This window comes from Schistocerca americana, chromosome 6, assembly GCF_021461395.2.
Source record: "Schistocerca americana isolate TAMUIC-IGC-003095 chromosome 6, iqSchAmer2.1, whole genome shotgun sequence".
NCBI classification, from domain to species: domain Eukaryota; kingdom Metazoa; phylum Arthropoda; class Insecta; order Orthoptera; family Acrididae; genus Schistocerca; species Schistocerca americana.
The window spans coordinates 102,465,196-102,478,890 of NC_060124.1; the positions used below are offsets into that span (position 1 = coordinate 102,465,196).

General features: G+C 37.2%; 1 protein-coding gene across 1 annotated transcript in view; it reads right to left on the reverse strand.

Annotated features, from left to right (window-relative positions):
* Positions 1 to 3,521: 3,521 nt before the first annotated feature.
* Positions 3,522 to 13,695, reverse strand: part of LOC124619783 (T-complex protein 1 subunit theta) — a 91,679-nt gene continuing 81,505 nt past the window's right edge. The window contains exons 7-9 of the mRNA XM_047146371.1: positions 11,451 to 11,654; positions 8,702 to 8,938; positions 3,522 to 3,893 (exon numbers count right to left, since the gene is read on the reverse strand). Coding sequence (XP_047002327.1) covers positions 3,705 to 3,893; positions 8,702 to 8,938; positions 11,451 to 11,654 — 630 coding nt within the window. The 3' untranslated portion in view covers positions 3,522 to 3,704. The remainder of the gene's footprint in view (positions 3,894 to 8,701; positions 8,939 to 11,450; positions 11,655 to 13,695) is intronic.

The window sequence follows — 13,695 nt, forward strand, 5'->3', positions numbered from 1 at the left end:
GAGCAAGGTAAAGTTTTGAAGCATTTGTTGAGGTAAGCCCCGTATTGTTCCTCAAACCACATTTTCACATGAGTCAAAGTTTTTTTCACAGATGTAAATGTGAAACATCCATCCACAGTATGCTTTGGCATTGAAAACAATGATGAAGATGAATCTCACACAGAAGACTGAGCATTACTGAGAAAGTTCAGAGAACCAGTATTTCGGGCGCACTGCAGAACAATTCTGACTGACTCCAATTTTCATATCATGTAACGAAAAAATTAAGGAGATTGTGGTCCATACACAGAATACAGATTGTAATTTTTCCCCTTGCTCCATGTGTGAGTACAACATAAAAGGAAATGACTAGCAATGGTACAAAGTATCCTCTGCTATGCATTTCACAATGGCTTGCAAAGTATTTACACAAAGGTAGAATCAGATACGAATCACACTCAATAATTAGTGGACAGAGGTATTCAGCTTGTCAATGGCATAGAATTTTATTTTAGGCATGAAGAGTATGGATTTGTAAGCTGATAAATATTTTCAAATTTTGTCAGAAAATAATAATGGTCAAATACTGAAACACTTAAAGCAGCGTACTTTAAATAATACAGCTGAACAATTACAACAAAATTGTGATCAAAATTTACCTCTAAATAGCATAAAAGAAAAAGTGTACCATAAACTGGAACAACTTTGCCAAGCAGAGCAACTTTGCCACTTGTGTTTGGTGCCCTTAATTATCCAACAGAGGCATCAATGCTTTCATTGCACAGGACAAACAATGAATGATTTGGTATGCATTTTAGGTTAAGTTATTGTTTCCTGGTCTTTGCAGTGTATTTTCTTTCAGCTTGTATAACACGCATCTTCTGGTAGTCTACAAAAGTGTCTGGTCCTGCTCACTCATTCTGCTGTAAGCGAAAACTACAGTATTTCTTGTCTTCAGAGCTCTAAACTTCTCCTTACAAACTTCGAGGACTTGTAGAAGAGGCCTGGTAGACAGCCATTTGAAAACGTTTCCTAGGTAGGTATCCAATAATGTAGGGGTTGCTCACATTGGATCAGTTGTCATCATTTGATGTCCATCCTACCTCTCTGACCTGTTTCAAGCCCCATTTACGTGTGGTTTCGACGTGATGGCAGATGCGCTCACTTTTCACATCATGTTCGGAAACATCTGGACCAATGATTCAGACGCAGATAGATAGGCTGAGGTGGTCCAATCAGTGGCTTTCATGATCACTGGATTTGACTCCATTGGTCTTTCCCCTCTGGAGCTGAATGAAGAGTTTGATTTATGAGACTTGTTGGCACGAGTTGTGGTCATTGCAGTAAAGATTGCAGAAGCCAGCTGTGATATTGTGTTTGTACATCATTCGTAGGTAAATGATGCACTGAACTCTATGGAAGCCAAATTCAACCATACTCGTTACTGGATCAGAGTGCTTACCCATGGCCAACAATGGTTTAAGGTTAACAGTAAAAAAGTGTTCATGAAAAATAATTCAATTTCGTGTTTGTTTCTCTAACCAGAATGGAATTGTAAAACAAGTGATGTACTGTGTCATGCCTAATTAATTACTTGTAAAAGTGGTCACATTACCAACATGTTTTCAGATGGTTGTAGCACAAAACAAAACATTTCACACATGGATTCCAATTCAAAATATTATCCACTCAGTACCCTCTACAATTGCTAGAAGTTTGTAAAGGGAACTTAAGAGCATCCTGTATGATTACATTTCAGAATCACTTTTAGAAATAAAACTGTGTGGTTTATTTAGTATAATAATGTTACTTGGGAAAGTTGCACCAGAAAGCTTGGTAAAAATAGGACAACTTTGTCAATCTAGAATTTTGTCTTTTTTCTTCCCTTTTTCACACTTTATTTAATCATGCATTGTTGGATTTCTGTACATGTCATTAAAATGCCAAAGGCTCATTCGAACCAAACTGGGAGCATGAAGTTTTCAAAATTTTTTTCTGTGAAGAGGATCATAATTCACCCACTGATGAACATAATGAAACAAATGCCAGAATGACCATAATTGTACATGGCTAAAGCTTGGAACGTTTGTTATGATAGAAGTATCAAGCATTTTCTTGGTAAACTTACTCAATTCCATTGAGATGGAGAGTTCGAATTATTGTTCCTTAGTGCAACACAAGGAGAAAAGTTTTTAGTTCCCAGATATGCCAGATGAAGCTTCCCTGAATGTAAGACATTGTACACATAATTAATCCTCCTTACAGTCAAAACCAAGGCAATTTTTCTCCTTTCTGATGTAAAGTCAAACTTTTAAGATTTTAATTTTTGTATGTACCTTTTTGTTTAACCTACCTTAGAGTGTTTAATACCAATGTGTAAACTGTTTCCTGTTCTTTAACTTCTTTTTCTGCAATTGCTTTGATGACACACACTGATTTTAATACAATTAACAAAGTTGCCCAGTTTGTCAGGTAACTTGGACAGACAGATTTTTTATAGTTTTAATCTATGAACACACATCTTCACATGCTACAAATCTACAGATCACGACATGTCTTAGGATGGTTTCAAAACCTTTTTGCATTACTAGGTAAACCAGGCAGAACATAAATGTGGCAAAGCTGCCCCAGTTTATGGTATTCTATATAGAGATTGATCAATTTTTCCATTATTATTGTAAAAATTTAATGATTTTCTGTAATAAACAAGTTTAAACATTTGCTCATTATTGCTGCACACCTGATGAGCTTGTACTCTTGTTTCTTTCATATGTGAGAAGAAAGTTTACCATTGATCTCAAATCTAGTTTTGTTCAGTTACTAACATACAATGTGGAAGGGCACAACGTCTGAGCATCTTTCTTGTATTTTAAAAAAAAGCTGATATGTTGTCATTAATGCTAATTCAGATTCAGTTTTATTGAGAGTTTCAGAGTTTCCAGTGGCACCCACATGCCAAGTCTGACACCATGTGTGAGCTTAGTATGCTGGCCACTGCCGGGTGATTGGATGGAGGCTTTGAAAGAACGTACAGAGAGAACAGTGTTGTAACACCGACTCTAAATAAGTATTTTCAATACAATGCTTTTTTTCAGTTACTGTTATTCTTTAAGACTTCATGTATTGAGCTGAGCTGAGCTCTTGTAAACTTCACGATAATGTTAATTACAAACAGTGAACATTACTTAGTGTGTCACTGAAATCCTTGGTCCATCAAATGGAATGTCTAATTTAATGTCAACTGAAAATCAAGTATGCAAGTGTGGTTCCAGAAAGGAATGCATTTAGTGAGTTTAATTTGGAAATTAGTCCAAAACATAAATCAAGAAATAAACTTCTGAACGGATAATTACAGTTCTAAAGTAATGTGCAACACCGGACCCTCGCAAATATAATTTCAATAGTTCAGGCTAAAAGTCTCCCGAAGCAAAATGCTGTGACCTTCGTACTCTTGTTTCTCCACTAATCGAAAAATTCAATAAAATCAATGTTACTGCCAGAGAACTCAGGTTGTAGCACTGTAGAACAAAGAGTAATTGTAGTTTACTTAAATAAAAAAAACTTTATTGGTAAGGCAGATCAATGTGAGCAAATTAATGAGTTAAATAGTTTTGTACAAAAGCAACTGACAGAGCCAATAATGTAACATTTCAGACAAGTAAAGAAGTGATTTTTGTAATAATGATTGTGGTTTAGTAACAACTGTTTAAATAAGAGGAATGTCTTTAATCTTCATCATTCTGGCCTCCTGCTTGAGGTGCTTTTGGACCACCAGCTCGTTTTGCCATTATTATTTGATCAACTTTCAGTATAGTGCATGCTGCATTAGTTGCATATTTCAGTCCCCACATTTTTGTAAGATACAAATCAATAATTCCTGCTTCAGCAACATCTATGACAGCTGCACCTTCACCCTGTATAAAAAAGAGAAAACAAGATTGTAACACTAATTCACAAAGCTTAAAAAACACAGGAATAACAGCTATTTTCACCACATGTTTCACTAATTAATTCACCTAGATTTCAGGTTATTGGCCCACTGCCTACCAACACTGAAAAACGCACCATTGTGCCCAATGATACTAACATTAAGATCAAAGAATTTATATCCATCAAAGAAATTATCTCACTGTTTATACTCCAACATTGTGCACGCCATCATCTTATTTGGTTCTAAAATATGTGGGATGGGTAAGTTTGTAGGATATTTATATATTATTAGTTTTAACATAATAGAACGTCCTATTTTTCAGTCCTACTCATGCAACTGACCTTAAAAACTAGGTTTTTTAAGCTATTGGCTTTAAATAAAACTGTCTCTGGAATAGAGGGAATTGTCTAGAAGAAATGATTTTAACTTACATTAAAACTTTCTTTACTACCTGTCAGACAGTTTATGTTATTGAGCAAATGATTAAAAACTTTTATTGATGCATATTTAACTCCTTTCTGCATCACTATCAGCTTTTATAATGGATAATAAAAGTTGTATTTCCCTCTAGCATTGTAGATAGGATCATCATTATTCTCAAATTGTAAAAAAAAATGTTATGGCAAATTTCATTAGTGAATATACACTGCCAGACAAAAAAAAATTAGTACACCCTTTTAGAGGTTTCAAATTCATTCACAATTTATTGTTGCAACAGTGCATATGGGGTACATATACAGATCAATAGCACAAGTGGTTCTGAGGTACCATGTATCAACCCATGTTGAAACACCCATATTAGTACCTGGTGTACACTCCGAAGGCGGCAATGCAGATGCTGACTACAACATCCAGTCAACTGTACAGATGGCAAATATTGTTCTGTGATACGTTATGCCTCACTGCTCAACCAGTTCAGCTAGTTCTGTAAGAGTTCTTGGTTGACAAATCGCACAAGTCACTTCTTGTCCCATCATACCCTACTCGTGTTCGATTGGAGACAAGTTCACAGACTGTGCTGGCCAGGGAAGTTGGCCAAACGCCAGACCATAAAGCCTGGGGTGGGGGCAGTGTGTCTTAGACAAATGCACTCTATGGTAGCATTCATCAAGTCTACGTTGTGCATTCAAGAGACCATCACTTTCGGGCAGGCAGAATCTACCTTCATTGCTGCAGAACACGATCGACCATACCATCTTCCAGGTGATCCTTTGACAGCACCAGTCGAGTAATGTACATCAATGCTGTGGTGTGAGTGTAAGACGGGCTGGTCCCACTGTTAACAATTGGTTCGCAACAGTTTGTGTTCACAATCTGGGCTCACAAACCCTCTCATCTGTACTGTGGTAGCTGTACAATCTGCCACTGCTGCGCTGGTAGCTATTATGCCCAGGTGGCACAGGCCATCATCAGATCAAAATCAATTTCATCTTTCCAGGCGTACTCCCCACCCATCCCCGGCAGTGCATATATATATATATATGTGTGTGTGTGTGTGTGTGTGTGTGTGTGTGTGTGTGTGTGTGTGTGTTGTGAAGGCACAGTTAACATCACATATTCTTACTGTCCACTGTTGTGCCATCAATGCTTTCTAAGCAGTGAAGCGCAGTACCATAAATAATGACAGGAGCAAATCAAGAAGTCTCCTTATAGTAGTCAACTGAAAAATTGACACACACACACACACACACACACACACACACACACCAACTAGCCCTCCCGAGATAATTTGGCCAAAAGCCAACACTTAACCTTGCATCTGCCCAACTATATCGCTCCCCAACAACCCCTAACCGTGTTTACACCACCAGGTATTCCTTACCTTCAATTTGCCTCCCCCCTCCCCCTCCCCAGCTCTCTTCTCAATAACACAAACATCTCAAAGGAAGACAGAACAGTCATACACAACCCTGAGAAATATCTCAATTAAGCAGTCTAGCTGCAATCTAGTTAGCCACAATAATATGGCTATGCAGCCATGTGCTATGCAGCCATGTGTGTATTCTATTAGATCTGAAGGAGGATATCATCCAAGAGCTCATTAATATTTTCTGTTCCACTCACACGTCATTAACCACTGAACACCTCAATCACAAAGTGAGTTGTTACCTCTGCTCCTTCCATTATTTACATTCCATCAAAAACAAATCTTATCATACATTTTTCATGAGAATACTCAATGAACTAAACAAGTAGGATATTTCAATATGATTATCCAATTTCACAAGTTTATTACTTCTACATAATGAAGGCAAAAACTTAAGATAAATTTTAACTTGCACATGAAAACAAGTTTACCTTAGAGCCAGTTACAAATTGCTGCTTCACATAGTTACCAGTAGGGATCTCTCTCGTGCAGATAGCTCACACACTTATTCATTATCCAATGTGTATGGAGTTAAGATAAGCTGTGCAGTATGATTTTTTTTGATAGTCTCTCTGTACCTCTTACAGTTCACAACATTTGACCATGGCACCAGCAGTTTCAAGATAATGGTTGTTTATGTAAGAGAAAATCCACAGGCTGATTCAGTGTACTTGTTGAAGAAGCAGAGTGCATTCAACAGTGTTTTGGGTATGATCCATAGAAGTCTACTCATCCTGCCAGTCAAGAGTTAGCCATTCCTCATGTGTCGGGTAGATGCATTTCGTAACAACATTTGTTTTTCGAACTAAACATTTCAATTGCTAAAAGGTCTTCATGTACAGAATTTTGCAAATTCATTCTGGGTGCAGAAATGAAGGATAGCAACTTCCCTTCACATTTAATGTTTAATGATAAGACTGTTTCATTTAAGTGGAAAAATGAACTGGCGCAATGAAAGAATCTGAAAAACACAGCAACCACACACCACAGTCAACATGAGTTACACTCTCCAGAGCTTCATATGTTTCATGAGGAAATATTTGCAGCCCATTCTCTTTTGCAGAAAAAATACAGGAAACACGTACCAGATTATATTGGGGATCATGCAAGAACATGCTGAAAATTTCAGCTTTCGACAGGATGGACCACCACACTATCAGAAGTATGTAAGAGCATTTCTAATAATCACCTGCCTCAATAAAGTATTGTTGGCCTCCAACATTGTCTGACCCCCTCTCCCTCTCCCTCCCCCTCCCACTCCCACTCCCACTCACTCTATAGCAACAGCAGTGAATGCAGAAGTGGAGGCCATCATGAACATTTGTAGAAGGTAAATGAAAACTTTCATACTAAATTTAGATATAACAAATATCACAGGGTTGTAACTGCAGGCTATAGAACATTTCCTCGTGCAGTTTTAGATGCTTATTTTGAAAACAAAAATTTTGTAGTCTTATTTGTTAGTTACAATTTACCGTATGTTTATATCTTCATTCACATAGAAGATTAGTGTAGTGGAACAAGATGAATCTCTTGAAACACCCTTTATTTTACAATATTGATACAGAAAATTCTACTTGTTGCGCAGAAACAGATGGAAACAGAGAGTTGCAAAAATGGCTAGCTTTCAAAAAGAGTGTAGAAGGAACCCCTAATTCCTACAGCTAGAAAATTTTACCTTTTCCAATCTACTGCCACTTGGTGAGTAGATTTATGTATATCCACCATTATAAATATTTTCATGCATTTTGTGAGAGATTAATTGTTTGATGATTTCTTGTTCTGTCTCTTCTTGGATTTGTTTGTTTTGTATCTAATCATAAGCAGTTCTAAATCAAAATCCCATTATTGTTAAAGTATTTCCACTTTTTTTAAAAAAAAATCAAACTCATTTCTCTCACATTCTTCTTTCCCTTCATGTGTAACTCAAATAAGAATTTGTAAGGTTTAAATGTCAGGCTTGTCATCAAATATTTCCTACATTTATCTGTTAGCACCTCCAATAATATGATAGTAAAACTTTCTAGAAATATGGTAAATAACCCATAGGTATTAAATACTAGATCAAAAGAAGTTTTTACTTTCTATACGTCAAGAACTTCAAGTATCAATCTAAAATCAGTGCTCCATCAAACTGGGATTCCAATGCTTCAGTCACTTATTACCAGGGACAATTAAAGTTACAGCTATCAATTTTTAAAAATTAAGTCACACAATTATTTTTCTGTTTGTTTGCAGATACATTTCTACAGTCCTGGTACATCTTACCAGTAACTATTTGAGTGTGTGGCATCATTCTTTCACACATGTCTGAAAGAACAGACACCACGCGAAATCCACAGCTGTGATTCATTATATATAAATTGAATGTGGAGGGGGAGAAAGGAAAAGGGAGGGAAGAAATTAATGATTTCAGTTGCATCGGGACATTATGTGGAATCAGCAGCAATGAGTGAAACTGTGTGCTGGACCAAGATTCAAAGCTGGATCTCCTGTTTACTAGGCAGGTACATCAACCACTGCACAGTGGCATTATTTTTGAGGACCTTTTACAAGATATGTGCATAACTTAGCACCTTCTGAGTGGGGATCTTAATTACCAATGAACCATAGAGTTTAACATTTGGACAAACCTTTTTCTAGTGATTTTCAAGTCATATTGATAAAGTGAAAAAAGTATCCTAATATAGCCGATCAGAGCCATGCTGACGGGGGGAATGATATGTGAACATTTTCCTAAAATTACTGATCCATTTTCTGTAAACAGACTTCCCATTAATGTGTAAACAACAAAATAATCTCTTAATGCAAACAGTTTTTTAATACAAGTAACATATGCATGAAAAAACAATAGCAACTCTCAGTACTAAGCACAATGTCCTTCAATAAGATAATAGATAAAAAGTACTCAATAGTTTAATTACCTCAATGTCAAATCCATGATTCTTTTTTCCTTCTTCATGTGCAGCATACAGTTTTGAGACAACTTCACTTGACTTCACACCAGAATTTTCCGCAAGACATTTTACAAAGGTTTCCAATGCAGTAGCAAATTTTTTAATGGCATATTGCTCCAAGCCAGGTCGAGTTTCTGCAAAAGACGCTATCTGGCGTGCAAGTTCTATTTCTGTTGCACCTGCTCCAGGAACAAATCTTCCATCCTAAAGGGACAAAATTAGAAATAATTCTTCTCAGCATACAAATTTACTACAATACTCCCTTATTTTAAAATTATGAGTAGGAAACCACAGCTGGCAAGTACAGCAGATCAATATTGACCCAATGTCATTAATTCATATAACACTAACACTCATGGATGTCATTATTCAACATCTGTTTCTTACACTATTTTTCAGAGCCCATAAAGCTACATACTAATCACTTAGCCACATTCTTTGCCTTTTTATTAATCCACAATTACTAATCCTACATTCAATTTTGACCAGTTGAAGGGGTACAAGCTGATCATTGGATCCCGAAAGTTTTAAGTCTCAATTCCTTCCCAGTGACACTCAAACAACAATATATATTTTTGTTGTCAAATGAGTTCCCCACATTCATAAGAAGTATGCAGTCATATAGCCTCATAGTCTCTCTCAACATAGCATCGTTTTGCTAATCTGTTTTGTTTTGTCATTGTACTATCATTGCCTAGAGAAAACTACATGGAGTACATAAATTGCCTTCTCCACAGAGCTGTTTTACCCAAAAATGTGAACTGCTCTACCATAAACTACTCTGCCAGTAACCCCAACTTCTTTGAAAAACTTTTCTTGTGTACCCTAAACCCTCACTGTCTGGTAAACTTACATCGCACTACCCTAAAAGTGTTTTCACTGATAACCATTTTTCTCAACTTCAGATCTAGGCCTGACAAAATTTGCCCCAGACAGTCTACTCTGACAACTCACATCAACCACCACCACCTCATGGATTAGGCCTTAGGCCTGTTCTGACTGACCAAATCGAGCCTGGGTGCTTCCACACCAAAGGCGGTGATGATAACCATTCAGCTACAGAAGTCATCACCATACCTCAATAAAATTAAACTTTACACAAATACTGAGTAAACAAACCATGGCACTAGAAATAATTCCCATTTAAAATGTAGAAATTTTTTACATTCTAAATAATCACGTCCACCTGTAACAACAACGACTCTGTACTATTGTACATATAAATAACTCTTTTCATCTGATTTTAGGATAAACTTGTGTAATTGATGTTCTGATTTCATTTCTTTTTGTTTCATGTCATTATGTTAAGAAAACTGTATATAAGTTTCAATGTGAATATTAATGTTTATGTCAAATGTCAAGTAATATTGTAATAGAATTGAAATGTAACAAATGTTGAAACTGTTGTAAGATGTTTAAAATTTTAACTGTGCGTCTGGTCGATACGTAGGCAATGTGTCAGGATATGTAGAATGCAAAACCTCAGGTGAATACCCGTTCTGTCAGGGAGCGGTAAAAGGTGGATGGCAGGTGAGCGCAGGAAAATGCCGCCGGCACTGCACGGCACAACGGGCACAGTAGTAGTTAGAGTTTGGCACTGGTTTGAGCAACACTTTCTGGAGCGAGGAGACTCTCCTGGAAGACATAGCTTCACTGAGCCTCGGCTATGCCATTCCACAATTCCATAGGCACTAAATGGAAAAGTATTGCGATGCTAAGAAGAATTAATGCGCCGATACATCAAGAGCCATAGCTGTGGTTGTATGTGTGCTCTGTGCTTCGCCATCTTGCCACCCGCCAACCGCCGCATTGATACTAGCAGGTTGAAACTTTTAGTACTGTATTTGTATGGATCAGAGAGTGAACTGTGTTTGTTTGGTGCAATAATAACCTAAATTTTACCAGAACTTTTCTATCATTTAATTATCCTCACAACTAACCTAGACAGGGTTCCTTTCCAAATGTTGTGCAATCCGAGTGTCCCGAAATGAAAATTAAAAATTGTGTTAATAATAATTATTTGCAGAACTAGATATATTAGAATGGTGTTTAAAGAAATGTTGCTCATTTAGGTACTTTGCCAATCAAAGTGACTTATCCATTTCTTGTTCCATTTCACAAGTACCTTAAACAATGGAAAATTCAGAATGGAATGTAGCAATATTATGAAAAGGAAAGTTGCTACTCACCATACAGCGGAGATGCTGAGTTGCAGATGGGTACACCAGTCTTTTTGTTGTGTGTATCTGCGACACTGCATCTCCACTATACAGTGAGTAGCAATTTTCCTTTTATCAGTTATTAAAAAATATTTATATAAAATTTTCTAGGCTGTTCACTATTTAGTTTCCATGCACTATTAGTTCCAACATATATTGTATCCTATAAACAATGTGACTACAGTATCATCAAACAAACTCTTATACCTTTGAGTTATTGTTAAATGAAGGACACTTTTTCCTTTTCTTGGAACTGTGCAAAGGGTTCAGTCACAGGATCATTATTGCATGCACACACAAGTACTTCCGCTTTTAAAATCCTGACACTCATACCCACAACTACTGTTACTTCACCACATGCATTAGGGCTGATAATAACACTAAATCTGATATATAACTCTGTGCTTAAGTCCATAAAATAAAATCAATTAAGGTAACAGTATAGCTATCACATCCCTAAAAAGCAAGAAACTAAAGTATCCACAAGCCAAACTTACCCTTGTGATTCCCTTGAAGGTATTCACACCATCGTCCACAGCACGTTCTATATCATCCATATAATTGTCAGTTGAGCCACGAATAACAATGGTTGCAATTCGAGACTCTCGTCCTTCTAACTTAAAAACTACTACCGAAGTGTCACCAAGTTCATCAACATACACGTGGTCAGCATACCCTAATTCTTCTTTAGTTGGAGCTGTCTATAAATTAAAGAAAAGTCAGTCTTTGATCGTAACTATTATGCTGAATTCATGCTAGCATAAATAAAATACATCAAATAAATCAACATATACCGGCAAAATGAAATGGCAAAATATAATATAATACTTTGATGCAATGAGCATATACTGCACCGGAAACAATTCATTTCGCAATATAAGGATTCTGAAGGTGGCAGGAGAGAGTGAAAGGCTATTTACAATTTGTACAGAGAGCAGATGGCAGTTATAAGAGTCGAGGGGTATGAAAGGGAAGCAGTGGTTGGGAAGGGAGTGAGACAGGGTTGTAGCCTGTCCCCGATGATGTTCAATCTGTATATTGAGCAAGCAATAAAGGAAACAAAAGAAAAGTTCGGAGTAGGCATTAAAATCCATGGAGAAGAAATAAAAACTTTGAGGTTCGCCGATGACATTGTAATTCTGTCAGAGACAGCAAAGGACTTGGAAGAGCAGTTGAACGGAATGGACAGTGTCTTGAAAGGAGGGTATAAGATGAACATCAACAAAAACAAAACGAGGATAATGGAATGTACTCTAATTAAGTCAGGTGATGATGAGGGAATTAGATTAGGAAATGACACAAAGTAGTAAAGGAGTTTTGCTATTTGGGGAGCAAAATAACTGATGATGGTTGAAGTAGAGAGGATATAAAATGTAGACTGGCAACGGCAAGGAAAGCGTTTCTTAAGAAGAGAAATTTGTTAACATCGAGTATTGATTTAAGTGTCAGGAAGTCGTTTCTCAAAGTATTTGTATGGAGTACAGCCATGTATGGAAGTGAAATGTGGACGATAAATAGCTTAGACAAGAAGAGAATAGAAGCTTTCAAAATGTGGTGCTACAGAAGAATTCTGAAGATTAGATGGGTTGATCACATAACTAATGAGGAGGTATTGAATAGAATTGGGGAGAAGAGGAGCTTGTGGCACATCTTGACTAGAAGAAGGGATCGGTTGGTAGGACATGTTCTGAGACATAGAGGGATCACCAGTTTAGTATTGGAGGGCAGCGTGGAGGGTAAAAATCGTAGAGGGAGACCAAGAGATGAATACACTAAACAGATTCAGAAGGATGTAGGTTGCAGTAGGTACTGGGAGATGAAGAAGCTTGCACAGGATAGAGTAGCATGGAGAGCTGCATCAAACCAGTCTCAGGACTGAAGACCACCACAACAAGGATGGAAGGGCAAGCTAAAGACTGGAGCACAATTTCTTAATACGTTTATTAATGGTTCTGTCAACAGTTGCACTATTTATTAGGTGACTAGTTTCAAAACTTACAGGTTCATTTTCAAGCCTGGCCTACTGAGGCTGCACTGAAAGTGCCAATCTTAATAATAAAGACCAAGTGGCAACACATGCTCTATAAATGTTTGAGGATGAATGAAACAATCCACAATGGCCGTTACCAAATCAAAATTAAACGAAATGTTGAAACTGAAGAACTGGAGCATAATGTTTCACAATTTGTTCTTTGGAGGATAAAGAGATTAGTGCTTACAATCCCGTCAACAATACGGTCATTAGAGATGCTGCTCAAGTTTGGATTTGGGAAGGAAATTGCCTGTGCCCTTTCACAGGAACCATCCTGGCATTTGCCTGAAGCAATTTAGGCAAATGGTGGGAAACCTACATCAGGGTGGCCAAACTCTAGTCCAGTGTGCTAACCACTGTGCCACCTCACTCAATTTGGTCTTCGGCTCACAACTGATGTTTTCAGGATTGATAGAAGTCCTCATTTGGTTTGCTTTGAACCTGGCAACTTCTCATTTGTTCAAAGTTTTTCACTGGAACCAGGTCGTACCTTCTCCATAACTGTCAAATGTTCTGGGACGCATGTAGAGAATCTTGCCTACTGACAACAGTCCAAATGTCCAAGTAATTTAATTATTCCCAGTGATATTTGCAGTAAGTTGTTCCTTAACTGGCCTTATATCTCCATGCAGTGTATAGGCCTTTACATATCTTAAGCCTGTTCTTTCCTTATTCAGAGGTACTCCTCTGAGACTACTTCACCAGGGGTA